We start from the raw sequence: 18,632 nt of genomic DNA on the forward strand, positions 1-18,632 counted from the left end.
CGGAATTGCCCAAATGTTGAAGCCGACTGACATTTGTAAAATAGATCAAGATTTGCAAAAATGCATACGTATATAACTCTATTGACCACACACAAGAATTGTTTTAACGGTGCTGGTGTCATTGTTTATTTGCACACAACCATCGATTCCAGTTTGTTTTAAGAGAGCAAAGTACAAAAAAAGTTATATGTGCCAATAGTGTCTGTTCAAGCTTTCAAGTGTTACGTGCAACCACAGACATTTATCATATGCAACAACAGTGATGAGAGCAATTCAAGTGACATTAAGTTGATTCACTGTCTTCACCATCTATTTAAATAATACTGTCATACTAAACAACATAAAAGTTAATAACATTTCAGTGAAATTGCAGAAGATGTCGGTTTGTTTCAACAATATGTACAGCACCACAATGGATGAACAATGTAAAAAATAAGAGGCTCAATTTTGTAGCAAAATATCTGTACATTTAAAAAAAAGACTTTCTTTGTCCAATGAAATGTCTTTGTTTAAAAAACAACTCTTTTTTTTTTTCCACAGCTCACAAATGTCAAATGAGATAAAACCAGTAGGAGAGAAAATCAGAGTTAAAAACGAGATGTATTGTACATACAATGTCACACCGCTTGTGAACACTTATTAGTAAACATATTAATAGCAACATTTCATGGGATGTTCTCAGTCTATAGAGAGGATATGTACTCATAACGGTATCAAGTCCAGCTCATGATTGAACCGTCCTTTCCCCTATCATCCACTTTTTTTTAACCAAAGTTCAGTTTTAAAATGTTCAAAGTTCAATGTTTAAAAACAAAAAGAAAAGTGCATCTTGTAAAGTCCTTCATAAAAAAGCTGCTCAGCTTGGAGTTTGTGCCACACATCAGCAAACAATTAAAACCAGAGTCATGGCACAGTTTTTGGTAAATGCCATAAGAGGGCCAGGCCGATCCAAGAAGTCCATTCGCCAATTCTGCTCCTGTATCTGGTCCTTTCCTGTATTTAATACTTCATCTCTCAAAAGTTCAACAGATTGAAACATATCTGCCTTTACAACATCCATTCATAGACTCCACAGCATTTGAACATTGAGCATTTGACGTTACTTATCCTTCTTAAAAACCCTTAAATCTATTATATCCAGATCCCAGGTGTAATGCTTCAAGCTGAAATGTTAAATGTTTCTTAGCAAAACATCCTTCCATGGTCCAAATCAGAGATGTAATAAAGATTGTGTGCTTTTTTCTTTGTATTAATGGAATTGGCCCGACCACTTTCCTCAAGGGCTAATGGAGCTTGCTTAACATGTGGTGATCTCCACGTTGAGCAGCTGAAGGTGCTGGCCCTCAATGTTCCTTCTCGCACTCCTCCTCAAGGCATCAGCCCGTCGGAAGGGTTGACTGCGCAGGTCTGAAGACAAATAACAGGTAAACAGTTAGACGCTGAATACATCTTGTCTGTGGAGATGGATGAGCTGGGCTTAAAATGGGTACAAATAGATTGGTATCTGGATATTTGGTTAGTTGAAGTCGTTTAGAAATGGTTACATTGGTGATGGAGTGTGGGATTAAATTGTGTGCAGAAAACCAGACCATAAAGGTAAGAGTAGTATTAATGGTAAATAAACAAGTAATAACTTAAGTGTCATGCAGAATAAAAGAAGTGTTGGAAGAAGACAAGCTTCTCCATACTGATTTAACGACAAAAGAGGAGGTAGATAAGAGAAGGATGAAATGACCAGGAGACGGTTGAAAAGGCGGACATAAAAAGCACCTTTCTGAGGGGAGAAAATTTAGTTTAATAATGGAAGTCCTCGGAGAGGGTGGGGTCACAGAAGAACCGCGAGCCACGTTTGGCTGATCGTGCGGTAAAGGGGACGGTCTTCAGCACTGCAGCGAAACAATAGCCAATCACAACACAGAAACACCAAAACTAGAAGCTCTACAAGCATAGAATCAGACATAAACCCCTCTAGTAAGACTAAACTGCATCTGTTACTACTAAAAAAAGCACAAATCATCACAAAACTAGATTCATTTTTTTCAAAGCAAAAGCAAATGAATTGACTTCAGCGTCTGGTCGACTCTTACCCGTGATGATGTCCTCGATAGCTCCATCTTTGCCTTCGTAGACGTGGCGGCTGTCTTTGCCTTGCTTCTTCCGTAACTCGGTAATGAGCTCCTGCTGTTGTCGCTTCCCCTTGTGAGATGGTGACTGCTGATTGTGCGATAGAGTTAAAATGGGTAAAAAATTGTTCGAGACAAAAATAACATCTTACGACTCATCGATTATATCCCATAATGCCTTGCAGAATACAATATTCCTTTAGTGCTATCAAAAGAGTCTACTCTGGCTCTCAACATGGTACCTGTTGATTTTGATGCTCCTCCATCAATGCCTCCTGTTCCAAAAGTTTCTCCATCATCAGCTGCTCTTGTCTCTTTCTCTGATCGTTCTCTTCATTCGCTTGCTGGCAATAACAGTTGAGAGATTAGTTCTGGACAAGGTGTGGTTTATCCATGGCACTGAGAAGAGACTCACCCTGTAAGCCTTGATGAAGCGAACGAACACAGGGAAGAATACTGAGGGTGGCATGGTCTTGGCGCTCTCTCCAAAGAACTTGACAGCATCGTCAAAGGCATCCTGTAATTACATGCAAAGTCACATGACCACAGTTGGATAAGGGGGATCTTTTACATGTAGTACATCAATACAAAGGTCACAATTCAAAAATTGACATTACTTACTAGGAATTTTTGCCTTGCTTTTTCGTACAGTTATCTAATAATTGTATTTCTGTTAGCATCATCAGACCAGTTGTCCACAAAATGTTGATCTTATCTACCGATAAAACTTGATCTTATATAAAGTATTTATTTCATTACATAGAAAAAAAGAAATGCTAAGTTCGGCACAACGATTCATATTTTTTCCATCTACCTGTGCGATCCGAGCATCATCCAGGAGTTTCTTCAGCCTGGTCTCATGATGATGGATGAAGTCTTTGAGCAGAGAGTTGTGGCCGTGCATGCTGTACTCTCTTTTGGTGAGATCCATCCCTCTCTGAAGCTCTTTCACATCTAGCAGGACGTTCTCTAGAGAGACTGCAAAAACAGATTAATGAGATTGACATCTGCCTATAAAGGTCAATAAACGGACAATGGGTTGAAAAAATATATATTTTATGTGTACACAACATCCAGTTAATGTGAGAACGAAATATTCTGTATATGCACGTGTAATACTGTAGGCCAAAGATGACGTACCTGCAGCTGCTTTTTCGACGTAATGTATCTCGTTGTAGAATACGCTCACTATGGGATATTTCTCCCTGACCACATTGGCTATGTAGTGTAAAAGTGTCTGCGTCCTGTCTGTGGACTTGGTCTCCAACAGCTGAATGCATGAAACGTTCAAGAGATTAATACAATGAAAGACAAATGAGGAAAAATTATTAAAGAGATCTTATGAGAAGGTAAGTATTAACCAGATCCAAGCTCTGCAGCTTAAAGCCGTAAACAGCTCCTCTTTTACTGCTGTTCATGTAGTTCCCCAGTGCCAAAATGATCTGTGATGAGAGACATTAAATGAATGTCACAAATGAATTATTAGGAAGACTATAAAGAGTCTGATAATAAGGTTAGTGTGTCTCACCTCAAGGATTTTCTTCAATTTCTGTGATGATTTTATGGAAACAGAGGCTGCTATGATAGCATGAAGTTGCTGAAAATAAACAGAACAAAAATGCACCATTACAGAGATTCTCACATAATCTGAGAATTGTCAAAAAAGAAAGAGACGGTTTCTTAATGTTTCTAATGTTCATTGAATCCTATAAGTTATTAGTAGCTAATTTGTTCTCCATTTTTTTGCTCAACTATTCGCCTGCATCTCCGGTCTCCTCACATCCACCCATCTTACCGGCGTGAGCATCTGCACGCTGTCGCTGACATTGCCCATGAAGGCCATGATGGTCATCCTCTGCGGCAGCCTCTCGATCTTGCTGAAGAGCATCATGAAGCGGTCCTCATCGGTGAGGCCGTCCATCGGCCGCCGCTCACGCTCGTACTGCCGGAGAACCTTCACCTCGCTTTCGGTGGGCATAAACCGCATCAAACACTCCGTGAAATCCAACGGCACCGTACGCAGGTCGAACCTGAGGGGAACAGAGAAAATTAGTGGGGTAGAACATAGAAGAGGACTATAAATGATTGAGAACTTTAAATGATCTGAATGACCCATCTGGTGTGATATACCACTTACGTCTGGATTGCTTTACAGATCTCCTCTGGGCTCTTTCCTGCTTTGCGGAGTGTGATGGCGAGGTTTTTGGACCTGTTGGCCTCCAGTAGTGACACTTTGTTGGGGCCTTTCTGAGGGGCTTTCTGCTTTTGCATTGTCATATCGAGAGCAGGGCCCTGGGCTTTGGTCTTGAACATTTCTTCAAACTCATCCACATTCAGATCCTACAAATTAAAAGTCTTCTATCAAAGTTCTTCAACTTCAGTTGGGTGTTGAAAACATGGTGTCACGTAACAATAAAATAAAAATGAACCCTATTCATTTCTTGACCGCTCGATTCATCTATACATGATAATCCACATGAAAGTAATGTTTTTTCATTTAATTCTTTCAAAATGTTTTGCTCTTGAATTACTTTTTTTTCCCCCATCCACCCAGTTTTCAACTAAAAACTGAAATTGTTTATTTTTGATCTGTTTGAGAAGTTGATTAACATATCATCAGGAATTTTAGGGCCTCAAAATGCAAACTTTAAAAAATGTGTTTTAAAATGTCTTTTAGTAAACTACAAAAACATTTTCCTTTGAAAAGGGTAACTACACGCCTGAAAAAAGTGACATCGCAGTAATCACAAATCACAATCACAAAGTCACAAAGTGACAGCCCATACCTGGCATGAAAGCTGCAGCTTTTTTAGCCGTTTCAAAACACTTCATTTTTAGTACTTTATTATCATGTAAATGTAAAAACGTAACTATCACATTTACTCAGAAATACACCAGATTGGACTAAAACGTGTTCAGAATGTCATTTCACATGGACTAAGAGTGTAGCTCAGAGACAGCAACTGAAGCTACAATTGACAAAAAATGTCGAGCTAAAACTAAACACCATCCGCCATTATTTTAACACGCAGCAGAGTTGTTGGGAAATATTACACTAATGTACGTAATGCGCTATTAAATACCTCCAAGATCCTCTCGTCGTCAATTTCATTGAAGACAGTTCCGTTAATCTGATTGGGTTTCAAAGCCACCCAATTGAACACTGGCATTCTGAACTTGGTTTTGATTGGCTTTTTTATTTTAACGGCTGTAAAGGAATACCAGAGGTTAATATTATGTTGAAATATTATATTTAGTTTTAACAAAACAACACAAAACGACACACAACAATCAATGTGGTAAAATCATGACAGTATATAAATGAGAGTCTGACAAATAGCAGAAAACCTACAGAAGAGTTTGATTGGTCCATCTTTGAGTGCAGGAAAAAAGGGAGTACACAAAAACACATTTTAACAGAGTTATAAAAAGCAGAGACGTTAAGAGAGAGAAAGCAGAAAATGAGCTAAAAGGTTGAGTTCGTGACAAAAATTTGTAGAGGATCGAAAATAACTTCTTGCTGGTATAAAATGACACATCCACACTGAAACTCAGAAGACACGTACCTGTCAAGCCTGAGTTGAATATGACAGTGGGTGTGCCGCTGCCTGGGAGAGGAGGGGCACAGGGAGGGGGAGGTGGGGGTAAGGGAGCAGAGAACTCAAAAGAATGACCGGGAGGAAGAGGTGGAGGTGGGGGAGGCGGAGGAGGCGGCGCTGCAGATGCGAGAGCTGGAGAAGGTCCATTAGGAACTTTGGAAAGTAAAAGAGGTTACAGAAGACAAACTTAAGCACATCTAAAATTCTGTTATTAACTGAAAATAAACATTTTACATTTATGTAGTAATATAAAAAAACATAACTAATTGACTAAATCTTCCTCCATTAAATGCCTGCATTTAGATTTGTTGAAATGGTTACTCACTTGATGATATTGTCATTGGTGGCGGTGGAGGAGGCGGAGGGGGGGGAGTGGCCAATGGCCGCAGAGTGCCGGTCTGAGAAGAGCTTCCAGAGCTGTATGCCGCACTGGCACAGGCTCCAGCTAGTGAGTCGGGGCAGGGAGACAGAGGCATGGGCTGCGGAGGCGACGGTAGCGGAGACACGTCTCCTTCCCCGTCTCCCTCACCCCTCACCTGGATCTGGAGACTGCCACGGTGCTCCAGCTCATGAAGTTTCTTCTCCAGCGTAGACTGCTTCTGAATGGCATCGTCCTTCTCTCGAACTATCCGCCGGAGCGTGTGAACCTGAGAGCTGGCGTCCCGGTACACGGCCTGCACAAAGAGATCATAACTTAAGGGTAAGGTATTTTTTGCCTTTTAGTATGAATTTGCCTTAAAGTCCCAGTGAATAAAAAATTACAATGCCTATTTTTTCATGAAATATTGCAGCATTTAACGATTATAAATAGTTTATCAATGTGTGTTTTTTAAATTTGTGTGTCCTCATAATCTTTGGTTAAAATCTGAAAATGCACTTCTGCCCTGCAGTGACTAGCCATCTTAAGGCTAAGATACACCTACAAGTCTTTTGCTCAGATTTTCAGTCTAGACTTCTTGTAGAAAATATGTGCCAGTCTGCAGATTTGATGTGTTTCCTTCCAAAATTCTGCACGTGTATGATGTGTAGTTTAAAAAAATTATCTATTTTAAAGGGTTTTGGCGGAGCATCCGTTAACTCCTTACCTTCAACTGTCAGTATGCTGCCAATTTAAAAATGCAACAGTTGTTTTTTACATCTAATCAAATCGCAGTGAAAAACAAACCATGCCCACTCATTTTCTAATTTCACTCAGAAATGCATCAAAGTATAGAAGTAAAAACGATAGCAGTTCGGTTCACAGGGACTTCTTTAAACTAGTGTAGTGGTAGACTGATATGGGTTTTTTAATGGCCGATGCGATACTAATATTAAGAAAGCACTGTGGCCGATATAACAAAAATTGAATTAAATGAGACATACAGAAAATTGGTTATTGTGTATTATGTGCCTAGTTAGTAACAGACTTGAACACATGAAGAGCTCCACACATTACATCATATTAATTGTGGGCTGCAAAACATGGCTTAATATGAAAAAATATATCAACAATTTACATAAAACAAATAGACATATAAACATTTTTGTATCTCATCCATCCTACACAACCTATTTTACTGTGGTCATATTTCATTCCGAAGTGGAAAACGGCTGCTTTACATCTTAGCGGCATACATTTTAAATGAATATAATGCTTATGTGCTGTATGGTGGAAAAACTGAAAAAAATACTATTTGTAATAATATATTGGCCGATGCAGATAAAAACGCCTAAATATTGGCTGATATATTGGGTACAACATTATATCGGGCATTCGCTAAACTATTTTGTGTAAGAACATTTGGCATTATGAAGATATAAGCATTCAAAATTTACAGTCTCTCACTTCCATTTTCCAAGCTATTGGCTATTTTAAAAAGCCACTAAATATATCCCGCCCGGATTTCTTGTTCTAATGGAAAATTACGTCAATGCATCTAATACGGGTGTAGGTCTGAAGGGATTAATCGATCACAAACAAATTATTACTTGGTTAAATTTACATTGTAACAAATTTAATTTTTGTTAAATTCTTCAAAACTGTAATCTGTAACTTTAGCTTTTTTCCGCGATATCTCTGACTTGGAAATACAGACGTATATTTAAACAGTCAGGGGGTGTGAAACTGACCCGCACGGTATCCAACTCTTTGTTTTTCTGCATCAGCTGCTTCTCAAGCTCCACGATTTTAGACATGGCCTCATTCTCTGTTTCCAAGAGTTTGTCGTTCATCTGTACACGTAAGAAACAGACAAAAGGACACGAAAAAGGGAAAGATTTATATTCAGATATCATCTCTGGTGTTTTAACTGAACATAAACAATGACAGAAGTTCGTGTTTGCACATTCTTACATGTGAGAGGCTCTCCTCCAGTTCTTCCACACGTTCCAGGGCAGCGTTTTTGGTCTCTGCATCCTCCAAAAGCGTCCCGACGTCAAACAGGTTGTCCAAGTAAGCCTGGATCTGCACTTTGAGTTTATCACTCTCAGTGTGTTTCAGCCTCTGTGCAACACACACGTACACCAAAGACAGTGGGCATGAATGAAAACGCAAAGATACTCTGAGCATCTTCAACAGTAAGAAAACATATTTTTTACCTCTAGATAGTCATCTAAAGCGAGCTTGGTAAAGTCATACTGCAGATGAACTCTGAAGTTCATGTCTTCTACTGAGTGCACCACGATATTGATAAACTGCATACACGCCACCTGAGTCACAAACAGAGAAATTACGAGATATGACCAATAGATTTCCAAAGAGCTGAGAGCATGTCAGTTTAAAAAGCACATCAGAGGAGAGGGGCAGCACTATGTGACATAACCCACCATGAAATCAATATTGTTGTCTTCGTTTTTAAAGTGTTCCATCAATTTCTCAAATCTTTGGGATTCTGAGCAGACCTGAACACACACAAGAAAAGAAAGATTTATGTTAACAACTCGCATACAATAAACTACATTTTTTTGTCATTTTGAGACGAAAACATGATGATTTTAAAGGGATAGTTCACCCAAAATTGACAATTTGTTAAAAATGTCTTTGTTTTGTAGAACATAGAAGATATTTTGAAGAATGTGGGAAACAAACAGTTCTGTGGCAGCATTGAGTATTACTTTTGCATACTATGGTAGTCAACGGGGCCCTGCAACTGTTTGGTTACAATCATCATACAATAAATGTATACAGGTTTGGAAAGACTTTAAGGTGAGTAAATGATGAACAAATGTTAATGTTTGGGTGAACTATCCCTTTAAATGATGTATGGATCATATTATGACCACCAAAGAAAGTTTTTATAAATACAAAAAACTTTAATGGAATACATAGACCGATAGAATACATATTTCTACCTCTTTGAAATGGTCAAAGGCAGCGAGGATGATCTCGTGTCCTCCTCTGACCAGACACACAGCGGCCAGCAGCTCCAGTACCAGAGCTTTGGTCCTGCACAATGAAGACAAAGGACCACTATATAAAAGATCCAAAGCTTAATATTTAATCCTACAAACTCTGATAAAGCATTCCAAAGAAAAATTAAGGATTTCTTAAACAACCATTTTAGAAATCTCCAAGGGGCCAAATGATCCCATTGGTTTATTGAGCGTATCTGACAAATTACAGAAGGTATTATCTCACAGAGAAAATACATTTTGTTTAGAGGCTTTCAAAGGTTTTGTGTAAGTTTCACAGAACCGTCTCAGTTACAAACGGCTATCGCCTATTGACTTTAATCAGCACAGCTCACTCACAATTCATCTATTTACAGCTAAAGTTACAAAAGAACAGTCTTTCCAAAAAAGCCCCAACGGATAAGAGACCTTACAGAAGTTTGAAACAGAAACTAGAAAGAACATTTGATGACAATAAGGATTTCTTAACAGAGTTAAAGTAAAGAGAAAGTCAGTCAGTAAATGCGTGTTCACCTGGGATTTTTGTTGTTAAGGCTCAGAGCGATTTCATTGACAGCGTGGGGGTGGGACATGACCATGTTGAAGCCGTACTTCAGACAAAAAAGTATGTGAGAAATATTGAAATCATTAAGAAACTGATTTATATTAAAAAACACGGATACTTAGTACACAAATAAAGCACTTTGCTCACCTGATAGTTCATAATGGCTCTGAGACACATGATGCAGACGTGAACATCATCCTTCTTGCACACCAAACGGGAATTTTTCAGAGTTCTGCGACTGGGCAACGTGTTAGACCTGAGAAAGCATCACGGTATTGAGGCCCTTCTTACATAAACATTTCCGTAGTTTTTTTCTGATGTCTTCTGCACGAACAAGCGTTTGTGTTTGTATACTGGATGTGTACCTTAAGGAGTGCCGTGTGGATCGCGGTATGCTGCTGCTGCTGCCGCTGACAGGTGAAGGTAAATTAGTGTCGCCATGGAGATCTTCTATAGACCTGCTCCATGGGGTCTCCACGGAAATCTCACCTGGAGTGCTCTCAGTAACATCTCCATCAAACCTGCGAGAGAAAATAAGACTCTAAAGCAACTTGACACACACACACCGTTCAGAGTACACATTTTATAATAATGCGTGTTCCCTGAGATTCAAATCTGAGACTTTTACACTGGCTTACAGGAATATTTAAGATCTCAACAACCATTTGGGTAGTTTTATGCAAATTCAATTCAATACAATTTGATTAATAAAGTGCTTTTTGGAATGTTGCATTGTTTCATAGCAGCTTTACATTAAGAAAAAATATTTTTTTTAAAAAGAGTACATCGTATTATAGAAAAAATACGAATTTACAAACTAGGCACTAGGAATGTCAATGTCGTGGGTTTGGTCCCAGGGGATTGCACTTAGAAACAAGGCAGGGGGGGTTCGGGTGGTTCGAACGAACCCCCCCTCACTGCCAAAGGTCCAGAATTTAAGTAGTTTTTTTTCATGTGATTATTGCCATCATTGTTTTAATCAATGCTTGTGACAAATTTCTGGGTTGCTGTTTCAAATTAATTTGATTATTATTGCAGGACGCGTGTGTGTGCGCGTGCAGACACAGAGAGTTCTCGCAATACACTTTTCAAAGCAACGTGAAGAAGCATCGCCTCTGAATGATGCGGGGGAGGGGTTATATATATATATGAATGTGCCCCGCCCACAGATTTGGACCGGCCCTCTGAACAATGACTTATAGTGTGTTCACACCAAACGCAAATGAAGCGTTAAGCGCAAGTGATTTACATGTTAAGTCAATGCGAAGATGCGATGACCTACTTGCGGCGCGATTCGCGCGAATGATGTTGAAAAATCTGCACTTTGGCGAAAATTCGCGCAGCGTTAACCAATCAGGAGTTTGCTATTGTAGGGCCGTGAGCGAGCGTCAGAATATTGGCTTTCATACCCAAATTTCTCTAAGTTACTCACATTGCCTTATCATTTGTTAAATTCATAACGTACCATTGCGATAGAACTGATGCACGAACCATCGGAAAATTTCAAAGAGACGACAAAATGGCCAAGCGGTTGGGAAAGAGAAAGGTTAATTAATATCCATAAGAAAATGTTTTGAATTTGAGTAGCACTAAATTATTAACTATTAATCAACTATTATACCATTAGGAGGCATAATAAATACATTTCAAATCATAATTAAATCTCCACAATAATTCAAGTAGTACCTCCGGCCCATGTAATTTTCTGTTACAAACCGACCCGGCCCCCCATTAAAGACAGGGAGAATTATGTGGCCCTTGCAGAAAAAGGTTTGGGGACCCCTGGTCTACAATATAATAGCCATATAAACATGGCGTAATTATAATAATAAAACATAGCAAAGAGGCATTGACAGAGAGTCAAGAAATGATGACGAGAAGAATTATTATTAATATTTCAGAAAAAGTTAATTAAATCTATTCTGTTGTTAGTGTGGTCTTTAAACTTATGAACTGTGTATGGACTGACAAAAGTGTTACATGAGGAAGCAATTTGACAACAATGCAATCAATATTTTAGGTGGATCAAAAAGCGTGCTTGTTAAGATACCAGCAGACAAGCTAATCCAGCACAAATTAGTGTAATATAATGCAATGTAAGTCGCTTTGGATAGAAGCATTGATGTAAATGTATCATGCACTCAGACATAGCTGGAAGTGTGATTTTCAGGTGAAAATGCTATTTAATGCAAAAAGAATTCATTCTCATTTTTAAATTATTTTTTATTATTTAAAATTATTATTATTTTGAGGTAGAGAATGGAATTATCTTCGTTAATAACATTTTGTGTTACTGAATGATATGTTTTTATTATGTTACAATGACTGACATTTAGCTGAACAACATATTATCTAGTCAATATGATCATGAGTGGTCAAATGTTTTTTGTATCCATGTTTGTAAAAATTTGTATAAAAATGTGCCAGCTAGAAGAGGACAAGCTTCTCTTGCATGCTTCTTTGCAAACTTTTATCTCTTATGTAACGTTGTATTTGTTTCATCACATTTTATTCTAGGACAATCTAATAATGGCTTTAGTGCTGTTTTGTAGCTGTCAGATTACTTCTGTAGTTGCTGTCTCAGAAGTGCTTGTGTTTGAATGTTATAAAAAATGTAATCAAGTCTGAAACCATAGAATGAGAAAACACTCAAAAACATGAACTGCTATTACATTACAACCCAGCAGCGTCGTACAAAATTGATGTACAGTAGAAAGGAGATATTGTACATGTACGACCTAACATAAGAACTGGCCAATACTTGTTTTTGTGGAGTGTTTATTTTGTTAAGATAGGATGCTCCTGCTCTCATCCGGCGAGTTTCACATTGATCGGTTGCCAAAATTAGGTGTCACAATACATGAAGTAAAATCTGCGAGAAACGTCTGAGAAGCCTATTTAGTGGATCAACCATCTTCCGGGTCTAAGATGCAAGTTTTGACTGTTGTGACATTTATAACACAGTCAACACGTTTGGAAATATTAAAGCCAAGCGCACATTACACAACTCTAGCTCGTCACCTAGATTGATGCTTCGAGTCTGCCACAAAATGCACTTCTGAGAAATGCTCGGACAATTCGCAGGTGTAATGGTAGATTCCGAACAAGAGGTATTGTCATCATATGTGTGTGCTGTCCATATTTTTGAGCCATTAGGTGCAAACGTTGTGGTTGAAATTTGTCCAAAAATAACATATCCGTTGCTATTTGCAAATAATTTTGTGAGAACGAGCTTGACTTGGCATTGAATTAACATTGTAGGTAAAAGACAACAAACGACCTTAAGATGGACAAAAATGAAGATCAACAGGGGAAGAAAACTTACGCGACAGCATACTGGGCAAAGGACAGATACTCCACCAGAACATCAAGCCCTTTATTCTCCTCATTGAGAAACTCTCTCACCCACCTAAGCAAACAAAAACATTTTCATTTACCACTATACATATCTTTTAAAGACATTCACAAGTTACTTCTCCTCGATGCGACTCACCCAATGTGATTGGTCCTAAGAGATATCTCCAGCTCTCTCAGCACCTGAGTCGACTCCTGAACTCGCCTCCTGAATTTCTGCAAAGAAAAGGATCGAGGTGTTTTCTGGTTCTGGTGTTGGATGGGATGTCAAGTTAGGGTGGTTGGTGCCTCTTTCATTACATCCACGCAGTAAATGAGCTGAATTCTGCAGGAGACATTTCTCCTTCGCTTCTGTTGCTATTGACATTCTGCATGCTGAGTGCTCTGCACTCCCCCTCTTTCAAACAGATGTATTTGCTCACATACACACTTCAACTTAATTTAGGATTTCGTTCCTCATTAAACATGACATATGCTGGCAAAGTCGTGTTTAAAAAAAACAAAAGAACAATTCACACAGACCTTCAAAAGTTAAAGCTAGATGACATTTTGAAAATAACTTGAGCCTGTTTTACATTGCACATACACTATATTGCAAAAGTATAAGGATACCCCATCTAATAAATATGTTTATCCAGTAATTCCAATCAAAACAATGCTATACTATACGATACCACATTCAAGATTTTTGTTTCCATCTTTGTTGGAATAGTCACACCGAAGATGTTCAGCAACCTTTGAGTTACCAGCTCAGATTTTGGTTCTCATGGCAGAAGAACATAAATGTGCATATTTAAATGAACTCACCTTTCTAGTGACAGCCGGGTCCAAAAAGCTCCTGAGCTTCTGGATGTAAGTATGTGGAGGATTCTTCACTTGGAAGCGTTCCTGTTCGATGCACAAATAAGTTATTCTTGTATGATTCATAATTAACACTCCGCTTGCATAGCTCTTCTTGAAGCAAGTTCGACCCCAACTTCAACATGAAACATTTACAGTGCAGACCATTTTTTCTGTTCACTCTCCTCCTCTGATCTAATTCCCAATCATTCAGCCGCTCACAAAGTCTCACTTTCACCCAATTACTTCCAAACCGCATTTCAATCTTTGAAAGCAACTCTGCAGTCACGGAGATATGATCGCTCATAATTTAGACAGGCGACATTTCACACTTTCACCTCAACAAACATTTCCACAGTCAGCCATTCGCCTGCGTCAGTGTAGCCATGGTGACACGATTGGGTGGATGTAGAGAGAATGTATTAATAAAGAAATCTGTTTACTTAGTGGTTGCTGTTATGATAAAGAAACTTTTCTCCGTCTCTGTGCACTACACAGCCTTTATACAGCTGCGCTTATTGTCAAGATGGAATTCCTTTAAAGTTTGACAGGATTACAGATATGAATAGAACAAGACTAATTGAATGTAGCTTGAAGAAAAAAGCAAACGAGTGTTATTTGTTTTCAAGACCAAGTTTGTGTTATTTGTTATTTTGCTGTGTTATAGCACAACTTCATGGACATCATCAAGCAACTCAAGTTGAGGAAAAGTTTAGCAATAACAAAATAAGCAATATCACTTGTTGATGTGGTTAGTTTTTGTCCGTGTACAAAGATACAATTCAAAACTATCATTAGAAAACAAATGGCAAAAATATGCAGTGTACTGAGTGAATTTATTTCATGTTGTGGTCTCATTCATGATCTCATGACATATTTGTATAAACATATTGTTCAATTTTAGCAGTTATTCATTTTCAAAGATTTTAAAAATAGAACAATAGCGTTCAGAGCATCTACCAGCAGTAGGAACGCCTACTAGAGACCAACAGTACAGAGACCTCAAGCGATGAAATCATTTTATGTGTGAACGGAGCTTAAGACGAGCTTATATAACAGCTCTGATTTCTATAAATTGTTTTGTTTCAGCCTCTGGTACAAGAGCGACTACAAGATGGCAAGGCTTTATAATAAATATAATGGACAGTCTGAAATGCACATACAGAATGGTTTAAAATGGATTCTCACCTGATCACAGATCAGCTCCCATTTCTTTTCATTGTCATACTGTCTAAGGAGCCTCACTTTATCCGGAGGAAGGTTCATAGAGTTCTGAGGAAGACAGAGATAGTTAACATTCTTCTCTTAATGCACCTATTTCATGCACTTGACGTCATTTTGTAAAGTTCACACACATCAATACATGCAAAGACACAGCAGTGGATAACTAGCCAAAAAACCTTCTCTTCATTAAATAAATGCTGGGTTGTTTTTAACCGATGGCTGGGACAGTATCGGAAAGAACACGTGGTTGGGTGATAAAAAAGTTTAAGTAAAAATATTATTTTTTATGCCGCAAGAATAATAAAAACACATTGGAAACTAATTAAGGTTGTCATGATTCATGTAAATAAGGGTTAAGGGATGCAAAGCCTATTAAATATTCCAATACATTTTTCTCTCAGAGTCAAACTCTGCCAAGGGGTTATTAAATATAACCAATCATATAAACTTTGTCATCTTTTATGTGAAACCATCAAACATTTTATTAAACTTTAATAGTTGCCTAATGTTTTATCAACGGAGAAGATTTCTAAGAAACGTGGGTATGAAAAGTGTAAGAAATGCGTTGTAAATACACTTGCTGGGTATTGTGCAGGTTTTCTTTGACATTGATGTCATGATGATCATGTGAATTGTAAGGTAATAATGATTTATTTCTTAACCATGAGTTGGTTATGTCAATGTTTTTACTAGTTCTACAACTGTATAATATTTGGGTAATTTTAAAACGTGCCGGAGACATACAAAATGGTGTTTTGTCGTTTATTATACTATTTATTAATACTTATTTTAAGTTGCTACAATAAATTCCAAAGACGGGCATGCTTGGCTTGTCGAAAACGTTACATTTAGCTTTTGCAAATTCAAAAATCTAGTTAATTTGTTTTACTAGGAAAGGAGTGGTTTTGAATAATGGTGAGCAGCATTAAAATAAAAATAATGAATTTAATAAAACTATCATGCCTGACTCCATCCTCCAAGCTAAAACCCACCTTTAACCATGAAATTTGACAAAGTCAGATGTGTATATAAAATAGTTGTTATTATCCATAAATTAAACATTGAATTCTTAAGGTTAACATTTAAGATGTGTACAAAAATACATCACAGTGTGATGGATTGATCAATTATTTTAGGCAGATTCATTCACTGCATGTGAAAAACTAAGCCTGCCAAATGACCGGCTGAAACACTACAGTTAGTTTCAGATGTACAAGGGTTTTCTTATTTTCTGCACTTCTGTCTGGGGATAATAACTCCGACTCACATTAAATTAAATGATTAATGAGACAAAAGCTTTGATTTCAATGCAAATAAAGGCACAAGCGCAGCACCCAACACGTGAAACTGTGTGGAGCGACTTGGCCTGCAAAAGCCAACTCTTCTGGGACCGAATTTGTGATGCAAATCTGTGAAAACGAGGTGGCGTTAACCGATTTGCATTCCCTTCCCTCGCTCTTTCACATGCACAAATACAGACACAAACACACTGAGCATGAAGCGGTTATGCTGATTTGCACATCTTCGACTGGACCCTCAATGCAAACATCTGATCTTGACTGTCGTGAGGCTGGTCTCTAACGTAAGCAAATGACATGTGTCTGTCTAAAAAAATCTAATCAGAAAGATAAGTAAACGATGACCTATTCAATGTGTATTGATTAAAGACCCTTGAGAACTTCACACACAAAGCTTGTCAAGACAATTCAATTTTGAATCAGTCATCGTAGTGGCAGGATGAGCAAATCCTAAGAAGTCAGATCAAAGTCAAAGATAACACAAACATTAACAGAGGCAGACATTCTTGAGTGATCTCAGGGGTGCGTTTTGGGGTGTCTGGGGGGACATTTCTATTACAAGTGCATTTCAATAAACTGACGGATTCTGATGGGAGAAAAATGACAGCAATAAATCACAAGATGAATACATATCCCATGAGGAATGCCAAAAACGTGTCAAACTGTCATATGATGCATCTCAGGCCACACCAGAGAGTCATCAGACAGGTTGTCAATGGCTGAAATTTCAACCAATAATGAGAAAGCAGTAGCATTAATGTATCTATTTAAGTACAACGTCTTAATATCATGTGACTCGGTTATTTCTAAAATCATCTCAAATCAAACGCATTTGAAAAAGCAAACGCATACAGTGGTCATACAGTGGCCTACAGAGCATGTGCGATGGCTTTAAAGACAGGCGCATATCATACATGAAACCCTGATCACAACCATAAGAATACGTATGAGCTTCCGTACATTCGGACATTTTTGGACGCAAAAAAACATTAAAAAACCTAAAGTGTTTTATAAGAAAGAATCGCCGCGCGCCAGCAATTAGTAGCGATCACGCACGTGAAACAGCATCAAAGCATTGCACACTGCCAACCCCACACAATAGAGGCGTGTGTGCTGGCGTGGGCTGCCAGCTCCCATACTAGCTTTGCACATGATCCAATTACATCGATACGCTTTCTTCTGGAAATTACAACATGGAATGTAATAATCGAGAATTACCAATGCGATTGCAAATCTTTCCTCCAGTTCGGCAGGGTCCGGCATGGGCAGTTTAGGAGGTTTGCTACCCCTCGCCCTAAAATCTGTGAGCTGAGCATCCATACTTTCTGCGTTCCCCATGTTTTTGTCTGGTCTTGCTGGTGATGCCCAACGACGGCAAAACCTTTCGCAAAACGTAGTGAGCTCCGTAATATAAGCAAGAGGCAAAAACGAAGCAAAAATATAGTCCGGGATTTTTTATAGGCAACTAGACAAGCTCTCCATAGATGCGAACCCGCAGAGCTCTGTATCAGATGCGAGACTTCGAGAATAGCATCCCAACATTGTTGATCTGTGTGTCGGGCCCTCCGTTCATTTTTTGGAGATGCTGAGCATCGTTCACTCAACGGCAGCGGGTCAGAAGCGCAGCGCATTTATCTGTATCACGCACGACAGATGCACCGCTGGAGGTTTGCGGCATGATAACGCGCATGGTTCGGACAGGCCAGTTAATCCGTGCCGTGTTGATGATAACAGACGGACTTCGACAAAACGCAAACTCCCCCATTCAATCCCCGACACAATGAAGGCTTTCAGCACCAATCCCCCGCTGGGGAGTGCCAAAAAGCCATGCTGAGTAGACGAGGGGGAGGCAATGTTTTGTTCTGTTGCATGACGGTATTTGTAGTCTCGAAAGTATCTTTAAATTGTGCGTTTTCTATGTAGTTTTGTACGTTATGGATTTTATTTTTATTGTGTTATGCTCACAGACAGGACAAACACATCCTTAAGTTTTTGATCGATTTTTTAAACATAAATTAAAGATGGGGTTGAAAGAAACATTGTTTTTCATTCAAAGTCGTTATTGTCAAACAATCAAGTTATGTAGTGGTTCCTATGTCCTCTTATCAGAATAGGAATAATTCAGCAAACAGTAAAAATTCTGTCATCAATAACCAACAGTCAAGTTTTTCCCCTGTGTAAATGTCTTTGTTATGTGTAATGTAAAATAAGTTATTTTAAAGATTGTGGGAAATAATGGGTTGACTACAATAGGTTTGGA

The 18,632-nt window shown here is 38.5% G+C and overlaps 1 protein-coding gene across 4 annotated transcripts; it reads right to left on the bottom strand.

Moving 5' to 3' along the window:
• Positions 1-105: 105 nt before the first annotated feature.
• fmnl2b (formin-like 2b) lies at positions 106-18,188 on the bottom strand. 4 transcript variants are annotated; one of them, XM_079460079.1, is made up of 28 exons: positions 17,591-18,188; positions 15,039-15,122; positions 13,818-13,898; positions 13,150-13,226; positions 12,982-13,065; positions 10,022-10,177; positions 9,804-9,912; positions 9,626-9,702; positions 9,053-9,146; positions 8,528-8,602; positions 8,300-8,410; positions 8,055-8,204; positions 7,832-7,933; positions 6,048-6,396; positions 5,690-5,875; positions 5,476-5,496; positions 5,207-5,331; positions 4,261-4,463; positions 3,919-4,153; positions 3,652-3,720; positions 3,485-3,565; positions 3,264-3,393; positions 2,938-3,101; positions 2,539-2,640; positions 2,366-2,467; positions 2,088-2,214; positions 1,771-1,886; positions 106-1,407 (listed from the first exon to the last, which is right to left on the bottom strand). In XM_079460079.1, the coding sequence occupies exons 1-27, from the start codon at positions 17,708-17,710 to the stop codon at positions 1,795-1,797; spliced, it is 3,306 nt and encodes a 1,101-aa protein (XP_079316205.1). In that variant the 5' UTR covers positions 17,711-18,188; the 3' UTR covers positions 106-1,407; positions 1,771-1,794. The 4 variants fall into 4 exon arrangements, with proteins under 4 accessions (XP_079316205.1, XP_079316207.1, XP_079316206.1 ...); XM_079460081.1 differs by lacking the exon at positions 5,476-5,496 and having other exon boundaries at positions 2,088-2,211; XM_079460080.1 differs by lacking the exon at positions 5,476-5,496.
• Positions 18,189-18,632: the final 444 nt, after the last annotated feature.

Source organism: Barbatula barbatula, assembly GCF_947034865.1.
Source record: "Barbatula barbatula genome assembly, chromosome: 7".
Classification (NCBI taxonomy): domain Eukaryota; kingdom Metazoa; phylum Chordata; class Actinopteri; order Cypriniformes; family Nemacheilidae; genus Barbatula; species Barbatula barbatula.